The sequence below is a fragment of the Toxotes jaculatrix genome, chromosome 13 (assembly GCF_017976425.1).
Source record: "Toxotes jaculatrix isolate fToxJac2 chromosome 13, fToxJac2.pri, whole genome shotgun sequence".
NCBI classification, from domain to species: Eukaryota; Metazoa; Chordata; class Actinopteri; family Toxotidae; genus Toxotes; species Toxotes jaculatrix.
In genome coordinates this window covers 9,153,975-9,181,474 of record NC_054406.1, presented here as the reverse complement: position 1 = coordinate 9,181,474, position 27,500 = coordinate 9,153,975, and the positions used below count along the sequence as shown (strand labels likewise).

General features: G+C 39.1%; 1 protein-coding gene across 1 annotated transcript in view; it reads right to left on the bottom strand.

The window, feature by feature from the left end:
• The window catches only part of csmd3b (CUB and Sushi multiple domains 3b), a 318,235-nt gene that overhangs the window by 32,022 nt on the left and 258,713 nt on the right, over positions 1 to 27,500 (bottom strand). Inside the window, exons 31-53 of the mRNA XM_041053205.1 lie at positions 26,937 to 27,055; positions 26,731 to 26,806; positions 26,435 to 26,551; positions 22,590 to 22,703; positions 22,354 to 22,449; positions 21,457 to 21,660; positions 21,066 to 21,190; positions 20,500 to 20,596; positions 17,815 to 17,919; positions 17,596 to 17,714; positions 16,944 to 17,013; positions 16,268 to 16,384; positions 15,734 to 15,943; positions 14,327 to 14,515; positions 13,327 to 13,504; positions 9,980 to 10,125; positions 6,201 to 6,281; positions 5,739 to 5,852; positions 5,419 to 5,607; positions 5,072 to 5,230; positions 2,327 to 2,515; positions 1,224 to 1,409; positions 754 to 948 (exon numbers count right to left, since the gene is read on the bottom strand). Coding sequence (XP_040909139.1) covers positions 754 to 948; positions 1,224 to 1,409; positions 2,327 to 2,515; positions 5,072 to 5,230; positions 5,419 to 5,607; positions 5,739 to 5,852; positions 6,201 to 6,281; positions 9,980 to 10,125; positions 13,327 to 13,504; positions 14,327 to 14,515; positions 15,734 to 15,943; positions 16,268 to 16,384; positions 16,944 to 17,013; positions 17,596 to 17,714; positions 17,815 to 17,919; positions 20,500 to 20,596; positions 21,066 to 21,190; positions 21,457 to 21,660; positions 22,354 to 22,449; positions 22,590 to 22,703; positions 26,435 to 26,551; positions 26,731 to 26,806; positions 26,937 to 27,055 — 3,195 coding nt within the window. The remainder of the gene's footprint in view (positions 1 to 753; positions 949 to 1,223; positions 1,410 to 2,326; positions 2,516 to 5,071; positions 5,231 to 5,418; positions 5,608 to 5,738; positions 5,853 to 6,200; positions 6,282 to 9,979; positions 10,126 to 13,326; positions 13,505 to 14,326; positions 14,516 to 15,733; positions 15,944 to 16,267; positions 16,385 to 16,943; positions 17,014 to 17,595; positions 17,715 to 17,814; positions 17,920 to 20,499; positions 20,597 to 21,065; positions 21,191 to 21,456; positions 21,661 to 22,353; positions 22,450 to 22,589; positions 22,704 to 26,434; positions 26,552 to 26,730; positions 26,807 to 26,936; positions 27,056 to 27,500) is intronic.

Here is a 27,500-nt window from a genome sequence, read left to right as displayed (position 1 = left end):
GCTCACTGGTTTCAGTGAGGAATGCTACCAGTCTAGACGAGTTGTTTATCTCACAAATTTGGTGCCAAATGCGTTTTTGCTCGAACAAAATAACAGTAAATATCCAAATGTCACAGAATTCTTTAAGGAAAAATAACATTGATTCAAAATGTCAAGGAAACAGAAAAAAAATAGCAGATAATAGTTTAAAAATGTCAAGGCGACTCTTTCAGGTTAGCGCATGCAGGAAAAAAAATTGTTTTTTCTTTGTTCTGTAAATCAGGCATCATCAGATGAAATGAAATCAAATGAGATTTAATTCAATTATCATTTAAGACACCTGTATCCTATTCTGTATAACAGCACCTTTCTAATGACAAAGTTTTACAGCCAAGTTATTTTTGTGCGCAAACCAAGAATTGTGATTTGTGTTTGCATTCTTAAGGAAGCTATATTTTGGTCCTCACCGATTTAAGCTGTCACCATGCTGGATGAAATGTTGAAATTAAATCTTTGTAAGTGTACACTTTACCTCATTGTTTCTATGTTTGTAATGGGGTCTGTTAGCTTTCACATGTAAGCCACACCAAGTAATTAAACTGTTCCCTATACATGTGTTATTAACAATTCATTAACAAGTACATAAGGTAATCTAATGGAATAAAGGTGACCAGTGGAGATTCCAGGAGTCCTGGAAGTTACTGTTCAGAGCCATCTAACCATAAATTGTTATAAAATATATGCAAGACTGATAAATACACCTCAGTTACTCACTCTGGCAGTGGGGTCTCTCGTTTCTCCAGCTCCACACGCCATTGGGTAAACACTGGATGTGGGCAGGGCCTAATCTGTAGTATCCCGGATCACAGGTGAACACGATTCGAGTTCTGTATTCGTAGTGTGAGCCGTTGACAATCCTCCAGCGGCCGTGCTCTAAAGAAAATGACCCGATGCTGGGACATACTACCACTAAAGAGATGGAGAGAGTTTCAAGAGAGAAATAAAGCCTCATGAATGAATTGATTATTTAATTAATTATTATGGGTTATGTAGGGTTTCATATTTCTAATTTGTGTTTGTTGTAAATGAAGACATGAAAATCTCTGGGGTGTCTAATATTTATATTTATAGAGTTTTTGCATTTGCAGTTTTACCGTTTAATACGTCCAAATTAATAACACTATCAGATTTGGCATTTATGTTGTTGATATTCCACTGCTCTGACTGATGTATGTGTTACTAACCAGAACATCGTGGTATCTTATTGTGGTTGCTCCATGTTCCATCAGGCTGACAGATGGCTGACGTCAGTTCTTTACTGGAGAGTCTGTACCCATCGTTACAAAAATAGGAAACTCTTGTTCCGACAGAGTAGTCAGCTGTTAAAACGCCACCGTTTATGGGAGCCTTGGGTGCCCCGCATGAGACAGCTAGGGGAGGACATATACACACTGTGGTTAAGAAGACGACATGCAGACAGACGCATACAGAAGCCCTAATGTCTGTCAGGTGGGCAGATTTGATGTGTACTTCGTTTGAAATATTTCTGGGGATCCAAAGCCACTGAGGATATTGTATATTTGTAAACAATCTTACATATTTCTTCAATGAAGCTATCAAACTAAAAATATACTATCAAGAGGTGCTTAAGATCCAATTCCACTCAACTCTAACAAAATACATCTATCTTGCCAAACATGCTGCTCCACAGTGGATTTAAATAGACTGGTTTGTAGAGCAATGCACCGTGTTATTACACAGTGTCGACAATCTGCTATAGATCCTTCATTTGACTTTCTATCAGTATCAGCTGCGAGCTCTGCTTTCCTATGCTTATTTTATGTGTGGTATTGGACAATAGCAGGTGCAACATAAAACTTTCATCAAGTTTTAGTAGAACATACTGTAATATATTCTGGAAATACACATATAAAGAGATGGAAGGAGAGAGAAAGGGCACTATGAGTTACGCAAAAACAGTCGTTTTTTATCATGCACATTTCATTTCATGTGCCAAATGGATGTAAATTATATGTGACATTCACATATTTTAAGTCCCTTCCTATAAACAATGCATGTGACGTTTTACTCACTTGAATCTGGAATGTGTCTACTCTGGAGCAAAAAGAATAAATTGTACTCAGAGGAGAAAAAAAAAAGCATTTTCAAGGTTTATAGTCAGGAGGAGGAACTTACAGTGGGTGTATTTTCTTCCATACATCTATTTTGGCAATTCTATCAGTGTTAGCTCTATTTTCTATGAGTCAAGTTGGCAACAAACTTATTACTTTATTGGCTATAAGATCAATTAGCATTCCACTAAAATCTTAATTTAAAAAAAGCTCACGTTGACACGCAGGTACAGGAGAATCCCACATGTGGTGTCCAAGTGATGTGCGGCGGCAGGTTGCTGTGGCATTGCCAATGAGATGGTAACCACGGTCACAAGCCCACCGCACCACGCTGTTGACATGGCCGCCGGTCTGAGAAGAGATGGAGCCGTGGAGGGGAGAGTCTGGGGTGGAGCAGTACAGGGCTGGAGTGGAAGAAAGAAAATTTAAAAAACAAAGATTTGAAATAACTTCACAGCGAGTTTAGTGTCACTAAAACAGAATCATTACTATTAGCAAAGGAAAGTCAGCTCTAAGTTCGTGAAATTCATTAAGACTGACTTTCATGGCATTACTAACACTTTCTGCTATAATGGAACTACTGAATACATCCATAAGACATTTGTCCCTTCACACCAGTTCTGAGATTATGGTATCACAAATATGTTTATGTCCGCATGCAGGTGTGCAATATAAACATTAACATTAGTCCATTATTTGTAAAGTTCTAGTGTTACTGACATTAAAGTTTGGTGTCATGATATTGCAGAGATTAGACGATAATTTCCCAAAACTTTAATTAACATGAGTCACTACTGTATTTACAACACTACAGGAGGCATATCCAAAATGGAGTAATGGCACAAGTGTCATGTTTGTTATTAAAGTATCACTTGTACCGACCACAATAATAGTTTTGATTGTGTATTTTAAACTGTGCTATTAGAATCATAAGAAGGAGTAGGATGTTGTCACTCTGGGTACAATATCTCAAAACACTACTTCAGCTAAACCAGACAGAAAATTCTATGAGAAGAAACAATAATGACTACGTTCATAATGGTGATTATACCTTTCCTGCACATCTTAAAAGCCAAGTGTTTTTCAGCCAATTAGGATCTGTCTGACGAGCCACATGAATGCCAAATAAACTAAACAGTAAGGCTCTCTCGGTAAAGCTTTTTAATCGAACAATCAATGAATAGAGTTACAGTAAATGTAAGGCATTACCAAACACACTGCCCACAAAGCCATTTGTGGCTTTATGCAATTTTATGAAATATTCTTACACCAAGAAACATTAAACGTTTATTCCAGACGATATTGGCAGCTGTGGACAAAACAAGATCCCTGCTGCAGCTGCCAACAACCTGGCAACAAGTTAAGCAATGTTTAAGTTTGTCTGTTGTATATATTATTAGCATGCTGTAGTCTCTGTATGTCTTGGTGTCTATGGCAGTAGATAAAAGGTCCATATACATTTATGTCAGAATCTCATATGAAAAGTTACCAGCAGCAGTTTCATTATGTTCCTACCAGGCCTGGGTCCAGTACGATGTTGATTTGGGCAATGTGCCTGGTCTGTATCTCTCCAAATTGGGCAAGAACCCAACAATAAGTTCTTAACTGGCCTTATTTATTAGTGATAAGTCTGTTTTATATGTCCCTCCGGTCTGCCACTGGCCCAGTATAATCTGTGTGGTGGGTTTTTGAACCAAAATAACCAAGCACTACTTAAGAGTTAGTGAGGGAGTTTTGTTCCTTTTACTGTGTTTTCCTTGTGTTGAAAATACAGAATCAGTGCCAGCAATGTTTTTCACAGTTTGTCAGTGGTTTCTAATTAAAGCTCTCTGACACAGTTTATTTTCAAAAGCTCTAAAAGTTAAGCTGATGGCCACAAAAAGGGCTCATATCACTGAATTGGCATGTAGGCAAAGGAGCCAGATGACAATATGTCATCAGATCCAGTTCAGGTTCTTTTCCCCTCTAGTATTTTTAGTATTTTTAATGATACTATATACAAAGTTACGTAGTTACAAAGATAAAATTTCTTCTTAAAACAAAAGAAGACTTAACCATAAGGAAATTGATGTAATATTAGAGTACAATTTCTCTTTATAATTAAAATCTGAGCACATTTTGTACTTTGCAGAAGACACTGTCATATGCTGACCTGAAAACTTTCTCTTGTTGAACCCTGATATTAGCAGGCTTACAACATATGTTGAACAATCCTTGCAGATGCTCAGATTAATCACAGCAACCAAAGAGGGTTACTGAGTGTGAGCGTCGTGGGAGGCTTTTCTGTTACTATTCAGCATATCATTCATCATACAGAAGAGCGTTTTTTTTTTTTTTAAAAGGTTAAAGAAGCAGCCTCCTGAGTAGAAGGTATGAAGTGAATACGTGCACTAAACAGTCAACTGTCACGAAATGCCCTTGAATAGAGCACTCAAGTCCCAATTTCCCAGATGAAGGTGTTTAATGTCCAACAGTCTAAAGTTATACTCAGCCGGCCCAGGTGCAAGGCTGTCTAAATGCAAAGCTTGCTGTAAAACCACATCTGCGCCCGTCAGGCTTTCCTTGAATGAATAAAAGTTAAGAACTAACCCATAATACAATTTATTAACCTGCTTTAGGAGACAGACAGAAGCGAAGTAGAAAAGTATACTGAACATGAAGAAACAAACTGTATAGCTGAGATGAAGTTAATGATTCTGTAATCTGATTCTTTTTTTCATCTACTTTCTTGTACATTACCTGTTTTCCCCACAAAACTGAGGAACTTTCTCATTTTTCCATTATGTTTAACAAATTGTAAGGCATACTTTGACACAACTTAGAGGCTGGCACAGCTCCTCCAAGTGCACGTCTAGTCAGAATGTCCCTCTGTCCTTCTGTCTGTCTCTGTCCACCTCTGTCCTTATCCCCATGCATTGTAATAGTATAAAGTAGTAGTAAAATAAAGTTGGGATACATACTTTGGTACTCACCAACATAGCGAATTTTGAAGCCTTTTTTGTTTGTGCCATGGTCTGAGGACCAGCGGACCAGGAACTGGTGGCCAGAGGTGGTGAGGTTAAAGGGTGTTGGCAGGTCACCGCTCAGCGTTGCCAGAGTGGGACTGTTGGCTGTAGGACCTGAGAGAGATCAAGATAAAGTGAGGAAAAGTGGGAGAGGGGCCAGAGAGAAAGACAAAGAGACAAAAAAACAAATGAGACAGTGAGGGACTTTGTGGCTATACGTTAAGTTTTCTCCTGGAGATCAAGTTACATCTTAACACCTTAAGCTTTGAGTGTGTCTGTGTGTGTCTGAGTGTGTTTTATACCATCAAAAATCTCCAACACGTCAAACTCTCTCTCAGTGTGGAAGCTTTCAAAGGTTATGGTGACGTTGTAGCCTTTCTCTACTGTAACGCTCCATGAACACATTTGGAGGTTAGGGTAACTTTCTGGCCAACCAGGGCTCAGGATGACACCAGACGAGTCATATCGCACATCATGTGCGGGGCATTGGACTATGGATAGAAAATTAAGGGAGGAAAGTGGTTATGTTAAATGAATACACACTAGTTTTGTTATTCAACATTAGCTATTTTAAATATCAGTTATAAACACTTTTTTGCTATTTGCATTGACATAAACACACCTTGGCATGTTGGAGGTGGTGCATCCATCTGTAGCCTTTCTCCTAGGCGACAGGTTAGAATCTCGCTGCCGACCAATGAGAATCCAGGATGGCATCTGTACCTGATGATGTCACCTGGAGGCACAAAATTATTCTTAGTGGAAAGTGTCTGGAAAACAAGATCAAGGAATAATATTTATCTACTTTTACTTGGGTAACATTGTCAATGCAGAATATTAACTTGTACTAGAATATTCCTTTATGTAGTACTGCTACTTCTAATTAAAGGATCTGAATATTTCCTCCACCACTGTATACTGTGAATCTTGAGTCAAAAGACAAAATTTTATCATCGAAAAATATCACACAGCACCAATGATTCTAGATGGTGATCTTGATGATTCTTCTTATCTTGTTGGCGACTGAAAAGTCCTCTGTCAAAATGACACGTCTAGAGGCATGAGAGGCAGACACACTACTCACCTATCTCCAGCTCGCCGTCCTCCATCAGTATGTCAGCATTGGGCACTTCTGGAGGAGGCTGACAAACCCTTAATTGGTAGGCTAGGAGAACAGACACAGCAGAGGAGAGGAGAGAGAACAAAGAGAGGGACAATTTAGAAGAATGTGTGAAAAGAAATGTGGTCAATCAGCCTAACCTTGTTGTCAAGACGGGTAAAAATTTAAGACTTTCGGATACTTGGAAACTGGTAATAAGTCACTTTTTGCTGTGAATGTTCCAAATGTGAATTGCTGATCTTCCTGCACTGCTGTGTAAGCTTCCAGTTGTCTGTGTCTGTAACAATTGCCCAGAGTGCTGCAGTGAGGAATCTTTAGTGACTCAAACAATGACACAGTCTGTTTTCTCTTTTATTTTATTTAATCTCGGTTCTATTAGTTTAACTTCACTTTTTAAGTTCAGATGGTGTGGTCAGCACAGCATGGGATAAAAAAAAAAAGAAACAGACCGGCTATACAGATACAGCGCTGCCTTGAATCATAAAAAGCAACTGACTTCACAGCTACTGAGCTGAAGGCTGTAATCAATATTACTGCATGACCATAGATCACTCACTAACAGAGAGTGAGAGAGAGGGGGAGAGGAAGACAGAAAATACAGACGGAGAGAGGGGAGGACTAAGGGAGAGTGAGGCAGAGAGGGCTGAGGGCTATAAGTCAGGATGAAATCGACTATGAAAATGAGACCTGCCAATAGTATCTGCTGCTCTCATGCATATCAAAGCCCTGTGGTCTGTGTGTGTGTGTGTGTGTGTGTGTGTGTGTGTGTGTATGTGTGCCAGTATGTGTGCGCATGTGTATGTTTGTGTGTGAGCAGTCATTGATCTCACTAAGCGGCGAGAGCATTTTTTTTTTTTTATAGCTACTTCCACATTCATGTCACATTGGCTTTCTCGGTCTCACGTCCATGACAACATTATCCACCACTGTACGGTCCTCATTTCTGTATGGGAGGCGCTGGCATTCAGAACCTTGACTCAGAGATAAATAAATAGAAGGACAATGACACTGACAAACAGCCCCAAACAGTGGATTGATGCTTCCTTTGGGGTTTATTTGGCATTTCAAACCAAAACTGCACTTTAGCAGCTGTCTCAGATGCAAACTGTGACATTCTGAATTTCAGCTGTGTCACTAAAGGACACTGAAAGAAGAAATGTAGAAAATTTGTCTCTTATTGTGACAAGTTCCTGCTGTGGCAAATCTGTCAGGAGTGGTGCTTATTCTCTCTGCATTTATTAACTAAGAATTTATGTCTTCTCCAGACTAACAAATAGGGCGTACTACATGCTCACATTGTGGCTACCTACCTCTCACTCTTGCCTGTCTTTCTTGTTTTTGTCTAATAAAACTGAAGTGACAAAACAATGCTAACAACCACTGCCTTACATGTCATCCCATCTCCCTCTTATCCATCTTCCCTGTCACTCTCTGCTGTACATCCTCCAATAAAACAGAAATTGAAAATAAACTTGAATCCATCAGATGGTAGCCTAGTGTTCCTGTGTGAGTGTGACAGCTGACGGTTAAAACCTGCCAACAGAAATTCATTAACAACGTGTCATCTGTCTGAAAAAGGGGAGTCTGCTCAAAAAAAAAAAAGAAGAAAAAAAAACAACTTGACATGCTTTCACTAAAGAGCAGTGAACAGAAACTTTTTTCGAAAGAAGCAAATATAAGCTTCATGAGGGAGAAAGCTGAAGGGTATGCACATACATATATATATACACAGATATAGTGTGTGAGAGAGAGACCAAATGACAAACTGTGTCGTGAAAGGTAAAAAGAGAAAAGAGTAAAGAAAGTTCGACTCATTAGAATCATTCTGTCAAACTAAAACCTCATCCAAAAAGGCAACTTTTCAGGAACTAAACTATTCTGACAAGAATGAGGAATATGACAAGTATTTTCTTTATTGCCTTGTGAAAATATCGCATTGCCAAAATATAGGGCTTCTTTGAGAAAAACAGCATTTTTTAGCTTGATGACAATATTTTATGATGGCTGTCAGATTAACTATTTTCTCAGCCTTTAGGAACCCCTGTTATCTTTCTCTTAAAGCAAAAGAAAAGGAAAAAAAGAAAGACATACCTGATAAATACCCTAAACTGTGGACACTACATTTAAAAGTTACAAAAATAGAAAATAAACTTATAGAAGGTAAATGTCACATATTACCCTGCTGCTAAACTTTATGAGGATGTCTTACATGTGCGCAAGTTACTTATTTATATACTATACACAGCTGTTGTTTTGGTTTTTGGTTTGAAATATATCTATATAGTTTATATAAATATATGTATGTATATATATGCATAATTGGGGCATTGGAACACTAGCATGATAGTAGTCAAAAAAGACAGAGGCTACTGATGTTTTCAGACAGACAGACAGGCAGAAAGACGGTTGGGGATGTTTTTCATCTTAAACATAAGTGCGTAAGAAAAAATACTCCCATACCATTGTGTGAAGACAGACTCCCTAATGTACAAAACTTCACTGAGGCCACTGTATCAAAAAAATCTAATTGTTTTGTTGAACTGCAGGTTCACTTTTTGCTTTTTAATGATGAATTAGTTTCATGACTGCAGGACCAATTAAAGCAAATTTAAGTTTGTTTTTCTTTAAATTGTTCTGTTCTTGTGTGGCTGAAAGTTAAAGCAATTTAAGTATTTTGTTTAAATCTGATAGCAATTCTGGTGAGCAAAGGAAGTTTTAACTGCAGGTAAACAGGGACGACAAGACAAGATTGATGTTCACACATAGGTTAAGTTGAGATTAATTCACTTTTTAGTTGTAGAAAAGTTGTTGAAAGTTTCTTATATTTTAACAATGCTACTTTCCCTTCAACAGCAGCAAAAAAAATTGATTGCTACCGTAAACGGCAGTACCAAAGGACAAGAAGTGAGGTGCTGGATTCAAGAAATCAGCAATTGGAGAAATATCAGAACTGCTCACTTTTAGTGTATTTTATTCCTTCCATTGATCACTGATGAAGCATTTTTATAGTATTTCATTAATGTATTTCAACAAAAAACCAACTGTCTACTAATTCTATAACCAAGCAAGTGAGACCTGAAAAAAGGGCTTCAATACCACCAAAACCTGAATCACATATCCCACGCTATGCTTAAGTATTTATGACTCATTTGTAAGCTCAACTGCTATCATTTAAAATAACTGGATATACACAGTAGCTGGAAATGTGGCATTCAAAAATGCCTCTGTACACTTAAAGATCAAATCAGAGCATTAAAAGCCACAAAATGTTGAAATCTAAATTGAAAAGTAACTCCAAAGAGGACCTTTCTACATTGCTGCTAATACCAATGTAACTGATGATATTAAAACTATCAATAGCACCACTGTGACTAATATATCATGACTGTGGCAGGTTGTGACAGAGAAGCCGGCTTCGATCAGAAAGTGAAAAGTGCCAGTGGAAGACCAAACTTCATGAGTCAGACTGAGTCAGAGAAAGCAGGTCTGAGTGGAACCTAATGAGGATGAAGATGAAGAGAAACTAACACAAACAGATCGATGCCAACACTGCAGCCACAACTAATCATAGCATTATAGTTTTACCACTTTAACTCAGGAAAACAAAGCCGACTGCAGGGAAAAGACTTAACGAGGACAGCATTTGTAACTGAATGGACACGATCAAGTGATGTGTTGCACTTACACAGTCAATGATATGATATGACAACTCTGTGACTTTGATAATATTGTTACGGTCTTACCGTGGTAGCTTAAGACAAAGAAACCTGCTCCAGAGAAGTCGGAGTGGAATTTGATGAGGATTATGTTGGAGGTTGAGTAGACAGACTCCAGAGCTGTGTTCCCACTAAACTGGCCAATCTGCGGAGAAGACTGGTCTGGACCATCCCTTCGGAAAAACAAAGAGAAAACTATTATCACAGAAGGCGTACTCAGAGACTGAAGACCCATAAAGAAATGGACTTCATCGTTCTTTATAGGACAACAGGAGATAAGGAGTCAACCTAAAAGATATTTTGAATAAGTTATTGCAGTCATATGTGACAGTTAAATGGCTATTTGTGGTCATGAAATGGTTTCTCTGAGGCTAGAAACAATATGATGATATTTATGAGACAAAACCTGGAGCTGCTCCATTGACTGCATATGGAGATGGACATTGTATGACAAAATGCCAGCGCCCAGAGTGATTGCACATGAATACGGACCCATATTCCTTCTTAAAACAATCTGAACTACAATGTCACAAAGCTCATTTAGATATAAAACCTCCACAAAGTCAGATTACAGTGAACTTACAAAAGAGCAGCGTCTTTTTTCCCTCTCAATAACAACACAGTTCAAAGCCCCGGCTCTCTTCTTTTTGCTTTGGGATGCTCAAGTTCATAAATATTGATTGAACTGGCATCAGATCATAAGAATAACAAATGCGAATCCTGGTGTAGACTTTGAATTAGACCTTGGCTTTAGCTTTGTCACTAGCATTGGCCTGGCATTTATGAAAAGTTACACAATTACCACACAAGGTAGACAGGAAGTTATCTGTCAAATGGCAGGCCAGGCTCTCAGTGCAATGTCATGAGCATATTTCACCTTTAATGACAGCACCACCAGCTGTCAGACTGCAACTAACCAATAGCGGGCTCATTATCAGTGATTAAAAAGTATCATCATGAAGTTAAATGAAATGATTATTTCCTGCTGTTAAGTGCTTTTGGATGAGGCCAATTATACCTGTCAGGTTATGTAAAGAATTATCCTCCCTCTCTGATTCATGTTGGATGGTTTATAGTCGTCAGAGTAGTTTCATTCATTGCTTTCCACTTCTGATTGCTGCTGATGCTCGCACTCACGAACAGTTCTGAGTGCATTATGGCAGTGTATACAGCACAGAGAGGGCTTTACTGTGCGAGATGGCACAATACAAGGTAACATCTGTGACGTATGTTAATTCTTACAATGAAGTCCTGTAGTAAGCTTCACAGTATGAGACCAATTAGCAAACTAACTGACTGTCAGGTTGGCTGGCTTTGGACTGAGGAGACTGCTGTGAAAATCACACCTTTACCACTGACACTGTGCTCTCTACAGGGGGCCGGCGTTGTGGATGTGAGACTGTGACTTTTTAGTGCGTTTGTGCGAGGTTGCTGTCTTTGCTTCATGTGAGTTCAGCAGTTTGTCTATTTTTTCCAACTGACAGCAGGGTCAGGGACATGCTGTGCGATCAATTCATAGAATTCACAGAATTGGCTGGGGGTGGACAGCACATGGCCCGACAGTGTTGAGAAAGGCAGGCTATAGCAGTTTGGAGCTACATTTATACATTAAAGACATCTGTACATTAAAGAAGCCACATTGCTGTTGTGTAAAAAACAAAATTATACTAAATATATATATTAAACTAAGCAGGTTTCACGTTTGATATGATTATGTTGTACAATGTCTTACAGCATGTTAATAAGGGAAACAATTAGGTGATGAATCAATTTGTTGATTGACTGAAAATTAATTTGCAACAATGCTGACAATTAATTAATCATTTACGTCAATCATCAAGCTTCTCATCTTGAGCATTTGCCATTTTCCTGTGTTTATATCACTGTCGATTATTATTGTCTGGGTTTTTGACAAACAAAACAAAGGTATATGAGGATGTCATCTTAGACTTGGGAAAAATGATAAGATCTGCAACTTTTTTATACATTTTATAGACGAAATGATTCATTAATTTTCCTAAAAAGCTTAATCTTAACTTAGTAAGTAAGTTAACAAGTGAATTAGACCTTAAAAATACTATACTAGCACAACAATCCACAGTCTGTTGCATATGTGACAGACTGTCATACCTACACATTCAGATTGCTGTGACTAATGTTACTTAACTAAGTCCTGAAAGATTAGGTGGTGCTTTGAGCCAAGACCTGAATCTTCTAAATCAGAACCCACCAAGGCAAAGTTTTCTCACAGTTAAAACTAAACTTAAGTGGTGACATGGGCAAACATGTCATCCGAACTGACCTTGGGCCACTTGATGGGATCATTCATTCAGGCAGAGAATGAGGCACTCTTTTGAGCCTACGATGTTCAGTTTCTTGGTGTACCTGTCTTCCTCTGTATTGCACATCACTTTTTAGTCATCCAGGTGGCTTTTCTGGAAAAAGTCCACTGTGTTGCCAGACTTCCTCAAAAGATAACGTTTTTTTTTTTTTTTTTTTTTACAATAGTAATTTTAGATTTTGTCAAGGCCTGTGCAAACAATCAAACCTGGAGATCTGGAAGGCCGATATCATGACAAGCTGACAAAAGTTTAAGACAGACATTTGGTCCTTCTGTGTTGGTCTAACGTCTGTACTCCAAGTGACATCTCTAAACTATTGACATTGCACACTGCCGTCTATTTATAGGAAGCAGGCCTCAGCCATAGAGAAGGGTCAGAAACATGGCAACCATAGAAATATACCTTACTGTCTATTTATGGTTCTGCTGCCATGTTGTACCTACAGATAACTATGTAACATGGTATCTAAGCACCATTTAAACACCTGCATTGATAAAACGTCTGCTGTTGCCGATGGCGGCTCTCCGCGAGAAGAATAATGAAGAGAGGAGCCAAGGCTGGGCAAGTAGGGGAGAGAAAGATGTATTGTATATACCATATAAGCCTTGGAGATTGTGTGAGGTACAGAGGGAAGGAGAGAAAGAGTTATGGGCATAGAGAGATGTGAAAAAATATGACAAGATAGAAAATAACGCCAGAGTAACTTTATATTCAGGGAAAGGTGTCTGTAGTCATAGTAACCCTAGCAGGAATTTAGCCAATTAGTGGCCAGCTCTGAAAAGATGTTAAAGAGCATGACACCTGTGAGACAGAGAAAGTGCATATGTGTGTGCCTGTGTGGCAGAAGTTCTGCGAGTATGTGGAACAAATGAAATGGCTATTTAGTCAAATAAAATATGTATATATTTTTTTATTGAAATTCTGAAGCAGAAGAAGGTGAATCTGATTGGTAAGAAGAGGCACGCAATGAGGATGAACAATGTCAGTTAGGAGAACACTGGAAAAACAAGTAAATAACTAAATAATACCTACCAGACTGTAATGTAGTCATATATGGGCTCAGTGCTCAATACAGTAAAGTTGATGTAAATCCCATGTCCAGGAGGAACTCTCACGCTCCACACACAGTCCTGGAAGTTGGGGTACTCCTCCGGGTGACCAGGAGAGTAAATGGTTCCATTTAATGATGTGATGTTACCACCACAGAGAGCTGTGGGATAGAATATTAACAGAATCACCCTTATTAAATTACAGGCAATTTAGTATTACCATTGTGAAGCTTTAGTAATTGCCTGGATGACTGAGAGAGGACATGACCATCAGTCATGTAATGACCATTGGATAACACCTTAATATCTTTAATAAATTGTCATTACAGTTTTATTTGACTTTGGCAGCCCAGGGATTCCTCAGGAGTGTGGGTGTTACTCGTCAGTGATGCCATGTTACCACTGCTGAGAGCTATAAAACTGAATATTTACAGTTTCCTAAATTAAGGATACTAAAATTAATAATAATAATTTGATTAATATGAAGTTAGTGGTCATAAAGTTAGAATAATATAATTTCATGATATAATTTTACCTTCACAATCATCTGGAAATGTCTAACACCAAGATGCCTGCCATCTTTCTAATTATTTCCAGATTTATTTTATTCATCTTTTTGTGATAATGAACTTTCTCCCATTGATTCCACAAACTGCAGGACAATTCGGTTTTATTCTTTTGAGCTACCGGCCAGAAATGCTTGTCACTGGTTATACTGTAGAAGAAAAACCAGAAAACGTTGGTAGGTATAAATTGAATGTGCAATGATACTTTGTCAGAGTCGGGACAGCAATAATCTCAAACATCTTAGCTGTATTAGCAGAACTAACAGAAATTAAGTGATTGCATCCCTGTCACAAGACTGGGCTTTTTCACTTCTTATTATAAACATATGAAATGTCTCAGATAAAAGAAAAGTGCTGTAGAATGCATCATACAAAACTGACGTAGTTAAAAGGTGAACTGATAGCAATCTGATTTACCTTCACATCGCGGTAACGGGTGGTTCCAGTTCCTGCTGATCCCATGTAAACATGTGAGTGAAGCGTCTCCGATCAGTGAATATCCAGGCAGACATTCAAATGACACCGTCATCCCAACACTGAAATCTGTGCCAATCACAATGCCGTTTCGAAACGGCCGAGGGTCTGGACAGCTCTGGAGCTGGTAGGCTGGAGAAATGATAACCCGACCCAAATTAGTCAAGAAAAATGGTAAAAGTACAGGACTAGTTTGTAAATAACCAACAGCAGCAGTAGGGTGTTATCTGCTTCTTTCCTGTGCACTGCAGCTTTTCTGAAAAACTAAAATCAAGTCAGTCATAGAAAGAGACACTAAATGCAGCCACTTCAACACTGAATTCAATTTTGATCTAATTTTGAGGGACGTTCCTACTTAGTCTTAATAAATTTAAGATCCAGACTTCCAGCTGTAGCCAACAGTCCAAGAGTTAAAAAAAACAAAAACAAAAAAACAACATTTGAAACACCCCGCAAATGGACTACACTTTGCCCTAAACTACTCTGAGTTCTTTAAATGATTCTTCTCCTCCTACTTAAAAGTTGTTTGTCAGTACTAATTTTCACACAGAGTTCAAAAGACTAACACGTAATTCCTCTGGCTTGTTTAAAGAAAAAGAAATAGAAGAAAAAACAAACCTACTGCAGTCTGCAGCTGAAATCTAAAATAACTCTGAAATATGAAATGCCGGAGAGAGACTGATATAAACTAAGGTTACTAATTTTTTGAAAAGCGTATCTTGCACCAGAGAAGCTTGTACTTCTTCTTTTGATGTTACAAAATACCAAAGTACACAGCACAAACTTACAAGAATCAAGGGTTTGCATGATTGAAGAAAGACATGTGACTGAGGAAGGACAATAATATTAGTGAAAATAATAAAACTGCTAGTTTTCACATTTTTCCTGTCCATGTTGGCAGGGCTGCTGTCACGAGATAAAAGGTATTATTCATCAGCCACTGTAATTTCCACATTAATGGAATTAGCCGTAACAAATTTAGGCTATCTGTGAGATTTGTCATGATAAATATCAGACTGCTCAAAACCTTTTAAGTGCCTGAAAGAATAAATATAAAACTCATCTAGTCGCTGAAATTAATATTTATGCGTCCTGTAATTTCTGGCATGTGTTTTATAAGTCAAGAAATACTTTTACTGTTGTCTGAAAAAGTAGACAATGCTGTTGTTAGTCACTCCTGAGGAATGAAGTTGCTGTCAGACAGTTATGTAACCTTAATAACCACACTGGCAATAGGTCGCTCTTTTTGGCAAAGTAAGAATCACTGTCAGACATCTGCTCTCGTTTTCTTCGCTTAGCAAATCAGTGTAAACAAGGCATTGGAGAGGAACTCGTAGAAACAACATGTACCTTGATATGTGATGTGGAAGCCTGGTTTGTTTTGTGAATAGTCACTGTGGAAGAAAAAGCTGGTCTGGTGGGTGGTGCTGAACAGGGGCTTGGGGATGACTGGACCACTGAACCGGTCAATGACCGAGCCGGTTTCCAGAGTTCCACTGCGGATCTCTAAGTAATCATGGATTGCTTCGGTGGAGAAGTTCAGGAACTGAAGATGGATGCCTGAGAAAAACACACAGCTTATGACATCTACAGCAATCAACAAAGCCTAACTGACAGAGAGGTCAAGAACGGGACCAAATGTGTGTCAATTAAGAAGCGACTGCAGGTGCTTCATCTGTAGCCACTCACGCGCATCAACGACGCGAATAAAGGCCACAAGCGCTAATTGAGTGAGTGTTTGAGTAGCTGAATAAATCAATCAATAAACAACACAGGTACATGAAAGGGTAGACAGAAACAAACAGAGAAAACAGAAGCTCAAGCAAACAGAAAAAGAACTGCACATATTTCATGCTCAAGTCGAAAGTTGACAGTGTTTCTTACCGAAGCCGACAGGTAAGTTGACTGTCCATGTGCAGTCTAATCCACTGGGGTAGTTGCCTGGGTAACCAGGACTTAGAATCACTCCACTTACATCTGTCATAGACCCACCACACTGGGCTGGAGTCACACATACACACACACGCACATAACACAGAAAGAGAAAAAGTGTTGAAAGCAGCACATCAAAAGCAGGAGGCCGACCTTACTGGGCACAGCAGACAGGCTTCTTCTTTTTAAAAACATTGCTACTGACTGGACATTTGAGTTTCTTCATCCTGACATTTTGCATCATTTTGAATAAACAATGTTCTGAGTCTTTAATAAATACCCTTCTTGAATAAATTAGCATTGTGAAAGTAGAAATGTGTCCAGGGCTTGTTTCCTCTAGTTTGCCTCAATGCATGCTGATGCTTTGGCACACTGTGCGTGTTTATAGCAGAGTCTGACTTAGCTTTGCATCAGTTTAAAAGCCTAATCATATTCTGCACAGAATACTAAATAATCAGCTCATCACAGAACAGTAAATTGATCAAACAGCTCTTTTTCCAGGGAGTCAGAGAAGGCAGTGGAGGCTGCTTGCATCATTTCTGCAGAACTAAAGTTATACATGTATCTTGGGCTGAATTAATGCATGTGTGTATGTGTGTGCATGTATGGAGTATAGGAGAATTCCTACCAAGACATAGCGGTACAGGGTAGTTCCATCTTCTAACCGGTCCAGGCATGCAGGTGATATGTGCATTGCCCTACAAATGTAAAAGCAACCACAATCTACTGTCATACAATAATTGGTAAATCAGATGATAAAAGTGCTATTTTATCTGTGCAACAGTAATATTCATGCTTTGCAATGAGAGGACATCTGTATTAATACTGTGTAACTGTATGTTAAGCAGGAGGAAAGGCAAACCTCAATTAAAGCTGTACAGTATGCTGCACAAAAATTGGGAGGACCACACCAGAGACATACATTATTCAGGAGTTGTGCAACCCACACCAGAGTTGTATGTTTAGGAAGAGCCGGGTAAAACCACTTGAGAGTGGGGTTTCCTTCTGATTCACAGTCTAAATAGTTCTTGGTTTGTGCAGCCGGGGGGATAAGAAGAGTGAGTGGTGCCACATCGGAGAAGCTGAGCAGCCTTTAATGATTTCACATACATCTCTGACAGTCGGTGTGCATTAAACAACTGCAGCTTATAGTGCATGTGTGCATGTGTGTGTGTGTGTGTGTGTGTGTGAATTTGCTATCCTCCAGTTCCTCTCACTCCCTCTGTAGCTGGTATGAATGTGTACAGAAGGATATAAGTGTATATAGGTTGTATTTGTACCTGAAGAGAGTATCCTTGTTCACATGAAAACTGCACAACATCTCCAACCATAAATCTGTCTCCTTGCCTAATTCCATAGTTTGGAGTCTGAGGCTCTGGACATGACTCCAGACCAATAGCTGATAAGAAATAATAAAGATTGTTATAAAAGTCTCAGTTGTTATTATGTATATATTGTATAGGCCACAGTTAATGCTGTGTAAAAGATAAATATGTTACCTGTATATTCCAGGTGAAAACCAGCAGCTGAGACACTAATATCAGAGCTGAAGCTGAGATAGAGGTTGTTAGATGTACTATTCAGGAGAGGGGGGATGGTGGTGCCTGAAAGCAGGGGGAGAGAAAGAGAGCAACAGAGGACCATGATCACATTTTTTCATTTTTCAACTGAGGCGAGAAAGCAAATGATCTTAGTTATCTGACAGCAAAGGAAACAACAAAGGCTTCCCAAACATGCATTTTCACTTTTTTTTGTTTGCGAAGTGTCCTCAAAGGAGGGAGAATGGAATTACTTTTATTTGAGACATCTGTTTTCAAATGTTGGCTTGGCCTACTTGGCATGGCAAGGGAAAGTACAAAGTACAAACCGGTACGGCACCACTGAAGCAAAGCTGGCACAGAGCAACAGTGTAATTCTGTCAGGTCCCTTCACAGTCACATATTAGATGATGTACTTTAATGTAAAGTATATTTATATATTAACCTACTCTAATCTCCTTATCACTAGAAATGTTATTATACTGGTTTGCTTCAGAAAGCAACGGTGGTAACAATATCTTCTGATATTAGCCACTTTATATGTTCCCAGAGGCCTGTGAGCTGTGAGCAAAGCATTACTTTGTTGTGATTTACATGTGGTTCTTTGTTCAGAGGCAGGTGTGTCAGTAAAACACTTCAAAGTTACAGAGACGTTCCTCCGAATGAATAGTGAATTAGGCCGGTGGATGTGATTGGTTGCCTGTTGTGAGGGGAATTAATTAGCAGGTTTTTGAACAGTGTGCGGCACCCCCGCTGGTCGTGCTCACATTCCAGAGAAAATCTCATTCATTACCACGATGGAAAATAAAAAATTATTTTTATCCTTAATAATAAATGATGAATGATGATGAATGATTAACTGCACGGATTTAACCATAACAGTTATTTTTGGATGTACGACAGCAATTGACAATTGTAATTAACCCTATTACAAAGTTTTATCATAGCCCGGCATGTATTTACTCACTGATGATTTTTTATTTCATATATAGAAATAGAATCATCAGTCATGGCCATTTCATTGCCTACTCTATAACATAATCTTTAACATAAAGATGTCAGGCCCTTCCACAGACTATTTAACACAACCAGCAGATAACCAGGTGACTTTGCCTCCCTAAAAGCAGTATTAGGATCCCCAGAAAACACTGACTCCCACTTTGGACAGCTGCTTGAATTACTTGAATGACTGAATCCTGAGGAATACTTCCCCCAGACGGAACGTGTTTTTGGCTGAATATGAGTTGTGGGAGCACTGGAGCAGAGGAATTTTTATTGTAGTCAGTACGGACACTCAGACCAGGTACACTGATGGCACACTAATGTACAGCAATGTCTTTTTGGAACTCTGTTGAGTTCACTTTTTTTCCCCTACAGGCATAGACGAGAAGAGAAATAAAGGTGGAAGTGTAATCTCGAAGGGAAATATAAAAGTTTACACATTAGTATGATATAATATGTAATCAGCAATGCATTTTTATGAACTGCAATTTAAGTAATTGTTGAGAACTACATTAAAAAAATGGTCATGCAACATTTATGGAGCATGAGTGAGTGGTGTGTCATTAAAAGGTTTCCCCTGCTGCAAATCTCATTTATCACTGACATGGCATTACTGCTATAGATAAAGGTTAGGCTACAAAACAGTAAAGCAGTCATGCCTGAGAGAGGAAACCAGTAAAATTTGTGTTTTTATGCTATCACATTTTATCACAGTGATAAATCAACGTAAAAGTTGCAATTAGGGTTTATACCTTTTCAATGATGTTTTATTGTTTATAATGAGTTATAAATATCAAACATACCATAAATACCATGAATTAAAAAAATCACTTGCTCTTTACATGCATGTTAGATAAAGATTTTGCTGTAAATTCTGGGAACATATAAAAATGTGACTTACTGTAATGAACTGATGTGTTTGACAGATATTGTTGGAAGTTGCTAAGGAACTATCTATTACCAGTAGAGAATTAGAAGAGAATCAATTACTTATGTGCCAGAAATTTCTCATATGTCTTTCAAGGAATCACAGATAAACAAGCAGGTGTCAGTGGGTGTGTACCTCCGCCCCCCTGCCGGGAGACTCAGAATGGAACCAGTTTAGCTCTAATTGCACTTTTAGCAGGGGGCCACATGGGCAGCATCTTGTTCGTCTCACAACATCATGACAACATGCAATGTTTTTCCAACTTCACTGCATTTAACTGTCAAGTTAGATTTTCTTTGATCGGGATGTAAACAGCAGAGCTCTTTTTACTTAGTTACACAGAGTAGGAATCCCTCTGTAGGACTCCAAATCTACTTATTTGTCCCTATATACTCAAATCTCACTAACCGGTGCAGCTGACAGACCATTCTTAGTTAAAGAATTAACTATAGCTATCAAAATTGTCACAATTCAATTCTAAACTGTATAATTTACCATACTTCTAGGTGAAATTAGCTATAACGTTAGCTGGCAACAAGCTGCCCATGTGCTATAATACAACTTAATTCACCATATAAGTTTCCTACTTGCTAAAATGTCACAGTTTCTCTCACACTTAATCGCTATCTTTTGCCAAATTACATTTTGGCAAGCAAGTCCTTGATATGTGCAACTTTTTGAGTAAAGTGATGAAAAACACTGAGAAAACTGTTTACCAGAGTAGCTGCCCAGCCTTGGTGCGTGGTTGTCAGCACCATCGTAAAAATCCAAAGAGTCCCAGTTGTGCTCGGTTGCAAAACTCACAACTTGTATCTAGAGAAAAAAAAAGGAGAGAAAGACAAAAATAGCTGTATGAACAAATTCAGAAAGAGAGTAAAACACATGGTTTCTGTTAATTAGGGTAAATTCAGTATGTCCAAAAAAAAAAAAAAAAAAGTGGGACAAGGCTTTTTTGTTGTGACAAAACTTAAAGTCAAATGATATGAAACAAACCGGAAAATGAAATGTTCTGAGGTGTCAGATATTTGCAACAAGCCCCATTTTGTGTCTGAGGCATCTTTGCCTTTGTATTTGTCCGTGAGAGCAATTTAGCTTACACGCAATCAGGCATCATCTCTCCTGATTAGATCCCTTCTAGTTATCTCTGGATGGTGCCGCTCACACAAACTATCCATCCACTCATCCTTCTAATAATATCTTATCTTGCCTGACATCCCGCCTGCTCAGCTTTTAAGACAATGATACATAGGTCAGCCAGAAAGCAGCGTGCGACAAGCACTACCTGTATTCCGGCCCCCTCTGGAACAGAGACCTTCCACACACAGTTCTGGTTGTTGTCGTATGGCTCTGGATAGCCAGGTGACAGGATTGTCCCACGACGAGAGGTCAACACACCCCCACAGGGAACTGGGACAGATGAGAGCATTGACACACAGAGCAGAAAGGAGGGGAAAGCAGAGGTTGAAACAACACTTTGTCTGCAGGAGAAAAGAAAGGGGGTTGTACCAACGGTCCCCAGAGAAGAGAGGGAGCCCAAAGAGCTGAAGTCCTGTGCGACAGCTTTGGCATAGGTAGGCTAATATCTGGCCAGATTGAAACATGGTGTGCATTTGAATTATCTGTATTTTTTTAATGGAGTGTCAATTCTGTCTAATTTGTGGGTTTGTGTTTACCTATACATGTTGGCAGGGTGTCATTCCATTGTGCCAGATTGTCCGGGACACTCTCACACCGTATGGCAGTGGAGCCATGCAGGACGTAACCAGGGTTACACTCGAACTGCACCAAAGAGCCAACTGCAAAGTCATTACCGAGACGTTTGCCAAAGCGTGGCTCAGGGACAGAACTGCACTGGGTGGAGCTGGTCCTCGGTACAGCTGAAGAAAAAAAAGGACACAACCATTAATATCAGTAGGAATGCCAAAAGTACTGTTGCTGCTGCTGCCTATCTTGGCCAGGACACTGTTGAGTAAGATGTTTCTTTCTCTCCCTGTGGCTTTTCTGATTTAGATAAATAAATAAAAATTAAACTGTGGCATTTTATTTATAGTGGCTGCTTACAAAATTTAAGCTATAATCAATTATACCACATAGACCCAGAAAGCCAAGGTTTAAGGCATACGTGGGGAACCCTTTTTCCTATCAAGGGCCATTTCAACTTTTATAACATCCTTCGAGGGCCATACTAAATTATAGAACACATATATCACACTAACCTCTCTAATTCTCCATGTAAGGATCGCAAAGACAGCAATTTCTCTCTCATATCAAACTCAGCACTAATCCCACGAACAAGAATGGCTTGTTGGTTGGTATCTGTTATGTCTGCTGTTTCGTTGTAGGCCAGAGAGAAAAGCTGTAAATTTCTTGCGGTGTCCTTCAGTGTTTTTTCAGTATTTTGTGCCATGTCAGTAATCTGCTCTGCGATGGTTCTTCGAGACAAACTAAAACTTTAGAACAGTTTTGCTTGTATTTATGAATTCCCTTGTATGCAGGATCCAGCTGTCTGTACTACTACTACTACCACTTCTACCAATAATAACGATAATTAAAAAATAACTTTGGCTAACCTTGGTAGACAAAGTGGAATCCCTTAGCAGTTTCTGGTCCGACTGTGGTAAACTTTATGGTGATCTGGTTTCCCGAACTCAGAGGGAGAGACTCACCTAGTCAGAGAGAGACAGAGTCAGAAAAACAGGAGGACAGAGATTTGGGGGATGGGGGGTGGAGGGTACTTAGGTTGTCTGCCTGCCCATTATTCCCTCTATCCATAAATAATTCCATCCAACTTTCCCTCCATTCTTACCAGAGTGGGACCCAGAAAGAGAAGACAACAGTGTGTTCTGTTGAGTGGGTCCATCGTAGATCTCTACCACATCATTTAGAGATGTCTGGAACAACACAAACTGACCAAAGAGGACTGGAGAAAAAAATGAGAAAAAAAAACAGATGAAGAGATGAGTTAACCACACTCGAATGGTGGTAAATTATTATTCCATGCCACTGTGTGCGCCTGACCTTCCAATGATAAAATTAACCTGTAATACCTCATTTAAATTTTATTAAGCTGCTGTGTCAACTTCTATTTGAAGCCAGCTACTGACACAAAATTACACAGTCAAAATATCCCCTCATTTCAATTCCAACCCACCCCCCTCACCAGTGGGTTATGGTGTATCAGTGTTCTCAGCAAGTGTGAAATGCTGGTGTTTCCAAAAACCGACTTTTTGCAACTTATGCCAAAAGGGCAAGACTTTTTTTGTATTCTCTTGTTGTATTTAAAGCGGGAAGAGTAAAAGAAAGGTATATAATATAACCTGTCAAACCCATGTCACAAGTACAAGTACAGCCATAGGGACATGGTTTATATGATTTACAGTGGTTTAAAATCAATTATGTGCCTATCAGCAAGGAAAAAAAAAATCTGATGTGCCCATTAATTACACACCACAGCTGACAGTTGTTTTACTTTGTTTTAAAGTATGATGGAAGGGGGGGGGGGACTACCGTGGAGGCCAGACCTTAAGCCCAAGCCTCCCATATAATAGCTGGAGATTCCTTTGCTAAACCATGAATTTTACAGTGCAGCTGTAGTGGCAGGTAGCATTAGAGGGCCCCCTGGAGGTATTTGCTCAAACTAGTACAATTCTCTCTGTCTTAGTTGATCACTGAAGATGCAAATCTGTAGGTATGGTTGTATAAATGAAAATGTGTTTGTTTGCAGCACATGGAAATAATGTCCTTTAGGATAAATTACATTTATTTCAGCCTCAGTGAAGCTCTCGCTCTCTGCCTGACTATGCACACATACACATTTCACCTCTACATCTCCCCCCTCCCTCTCCCTCCCTCTCTCTCTCTTTGGCCCCAAAGGCTGAGGTGTAAAGGATTAAATCTGTACATTGCCAAGGATATTATGCTAAAAGAAGGTCACTGGTCACTTTGTTCAAGGCTGTTTCTCTCTGTGGAGTTCTTTTAAATCATGATCCGCATTTTGCTTACACCTCGCTATGACTCACAAAAGATACCCTGTCTGCTTTCATGAAAAACCTTGTTTTATGATAAAATAATGACAAGCAATAGAGAACAGAAACAAGACATTGGCTTTTCAGTTGGCATTGAATTGTCCCTGCAAGTGTGAAACAGAATCTGACTGGAAAACAAATTATCAAGAAGGACTTAAGCTCTATAGGGTAAATGAATCTAACCTCTTATACTATTATCTTAAAGCTCTGACATGGTTGTACATGAGGATGGGTACAGTAGTACGGTGTTGAGTGGATATAAAGAAGGATAAGATTCTGCCAGTCAGCAGAAATTGTTAAAAGCTCCCATTGTGTATAGATTTTAAGGAAATCAGAGCGATTGAGGTTTCCATCATTCTTCGCTGTTTTATCGACATACTGCAGAGCAGGTGGGCGAGTTCACAGCTGAAATTCAGAACAGCGCAGATTTCAGGCAGGAAGACATACATGCCATTCACACACAGATTCATAAAGGATTAACACACACGGGGGACAGCTTACACACTCTTAAAGTATCACAGTGGATTTCACTTATACTGAGATAGCAAAGGACATCATATATATGTACCAGCACACAAAGCACACACAAACAAGGCCACAAACACACAGATAAGTGATCACAACAGTGTTCCCCCGCAGTGTGTTAACCACATGGTTCATTCATAGTAAAATCCCTCTGCACTGCGGTCACATACACACCAGTAGATCTGTTCATTCATCCGCATTGTAACATGCCCAGCAAAGTTTGAATCAGTCCACTGGACGTGTTATCAAATGACTGAAAATGTTTCACTGTTCATTTGAAAGGCTTCTTCAGCTCTTGACATCAGATGGAGAAAACCTGGGCATCGATCCCTGTGGAGCTGCCATGCCTCCTGATGAGCTGCCTGAGTGGGTGTCCTCAGCCACGTCCTAATTCAACAGGAGGTGTGGTATCTCAACAGGGATAAATGCCAAGGATTTTCGGTGTTGTAACCGAAGGAGCCATTTGTATGAATGGTGAAACATCACCAGCCATTGATTTCAGCTTCCCTAATCATCAAGTGGTTTTGATAGTATAGTTACCGCATCCTTGAGCCCGTAACCTTCAATTGCAGTAAGATCATGAATTATAGACATGTTATTTTTTATGAGAATGACAGCTGCTTAAAAAATCTGGGCACGTTGGAAGGCTCCGGCACTGCAACTTAACAAAACAATCTGTCTCTTGCTCTGTGTGGGAGGTTCAGGGAGGCTGTCTGTGTGTGTCTTATACAATATGTAGGCCAACCAAATGTTAGGTCCTCTCAGTCAAAACGTCTACATGGAGCTGACACTCCAAAAGTGGAGATGCAAATATAATGAGACAGCAACCATCAACAGCCTCAGGGAAAGCTGCTACTTATTCATAATAACACAAAGCATAATTGGACATTATATCCAGCAATTACTGATTGTTTGTAAGAGCTCAAGTAAGACCCTGCGTGCAAACCAGTAATTTAGATGTCAATATGTGATATCATGATTGGAGACAGAAAGACAGAAATGTAAATTTGCACATTTTCAAAATTGACTTATACTCATACTTCAACACAGTAACAACTTCATGTCTACTTATTATTATTCTCTTGAGCTTTCAACCATATCTTCTGATGGAGACAATGTCCCACTATTTCCAAAGTCAAAAATGAACTTATTTTTTGCCAACATGGAGTAGAAGTCCTACAAGTGCCTAAAAAATCATAATAGCTTCTGAGCTTGCATATCCACCTATCTATCTCCATTACAACTGAGCAAACTCCAATTGCTTATAAAGACATATGATATAGCTGAAAGTGCCAGAAAAAGGTAGTAAGTGGAATTTTCAGTTGGGATCATTTCGCCAAACGACTATTACCAAGGTCAAGAGAGAACTTTAATCTTCAGCTTCAAATTGATTTTATTTGTACTGACAAAGATGTAAAGCTAATTCACATTAGATTAAACTGTAAATTAAACTATGTATTCTACAGATTTGAAGGACACCGAATATGAATATAGCTGAAATTTGATACTGACATTAAATACCCCAGCAGATAATATAAATAACTATGGTGATAATCAGTGACTATTAACACATTACCTCTTGCCAGCACCCCTGACAGACTCAGTAATGTGAAGAATACTTTACAACAATCATATCTTCATAATGTGGTAGTTATGTCCACCGATCAAATGTGGCAGGATAAAACTAGCCTCATCTTTAAATGTCACTTCAATGATAAAACCCTGACCTGGAATAAAAGAAATGGCCATTGAAAATCAGTGGATCATGTGTAATGTCTGTACTAGTTTTTCATTGCAGTTTAAAAACCCCAAAGGGGTCCTTCTGGGGGTCCCCATTAAAACATCATACAGGTTTTAATGTAATTTTGCTTCATTGAGTAAAAGAACAATAAGAAAATTCATGTCAAAGAAAACTGTGATCACTTGTCTCATTCTCAATTGTTGTCTCTTCACCTCCACTTCAAAGTGCTCTACACTTCCATTAGCTATTTTAATTCAAGAATGAAGAGTATGTTTATTTTCCACAGAAATTACTACTTTTTACTGCATTGCAATATGGGTGGTGAGATATGTGTAATACTTTGTGTGCGAATGAACTTACCAAATTCTCTAGGTACAGATATAGAGTAGACGCAAGTCTGACCAGAGGTGTAGTTTCTGGGGAAATTTGGAGATAAAACGGTCCCTTCTGATCCTGTAGAACGACTTCCACAGGGAGCTGGGGAGAGAACACACGCATGTGCGCAGGCACACAACAAAAGGCAGTGAGGCACACAGTCACACTCTTATACACAGAAAATAACACACTGTGAACATAACCAAGCTTCATCTGCATGTATGTTTCTATATGTGCAGGTATTTTTTTTAAATTCCAGTCTGTGTTTTAGTGTGTGTTACCTTGACAGCTAGGCAACGCCCTGTTCCATCCAGGTCTGCCATCATCTCCCATACTGCATGTTAAAGTAGAATAGCCCTGAAGAAAAAAAAAAAAAAACTTTAAAAAAACAAACTGACTAACCACCTATCAAACTAACCAATCACAGATCTACCCAAATATACAGCCAATCGATCAACCAACCAATCATTCATCCATCCATTTGTACCTGCAAAACATATCCTGCTTCACAGTAGAAGGTGACAGTAGAGCCCAGCTTATAATCAGATCCCAGCCTGGTCCCATTCAGAACCACACCTGGGTCGAAACACGATTCCCTCAGTTTGGCTGGACAGAAAGAGAAAGAGGGAATGAGTACACGAGGGAGAGCATGATGCAAAGAAAAAGCGACAGGCACACATGAATAATCAAATTCAAATCAAAGTCAAATTAATAATAACTAAGTCCCTAGCCATAATGAAATGAGGCAGGCACTCCATTGGCCTTTTTAACAGTCTGTTTGACTTAGCTGCCTTTTCCAAAGATGGAGCACGAACGATAACTTCATCCCTCAGCTTTTGTATGGTACATGAACCTTGTAAATTATGTCTTTGGCCCCCCTCCCAAAAGATTAGCGGCCACCCTGCATCAACTTGAGACTTAATTCCTGAGTCCACATGAAGCTAGTGTTGATTCTTTTGTGCAAGTGAATCAAACTCACCCCTCTGACAGACTATTTCTACAGACACTAATTCATCAGGGACTTTATGGTGAGAGCAGTCATTCTTTTTCA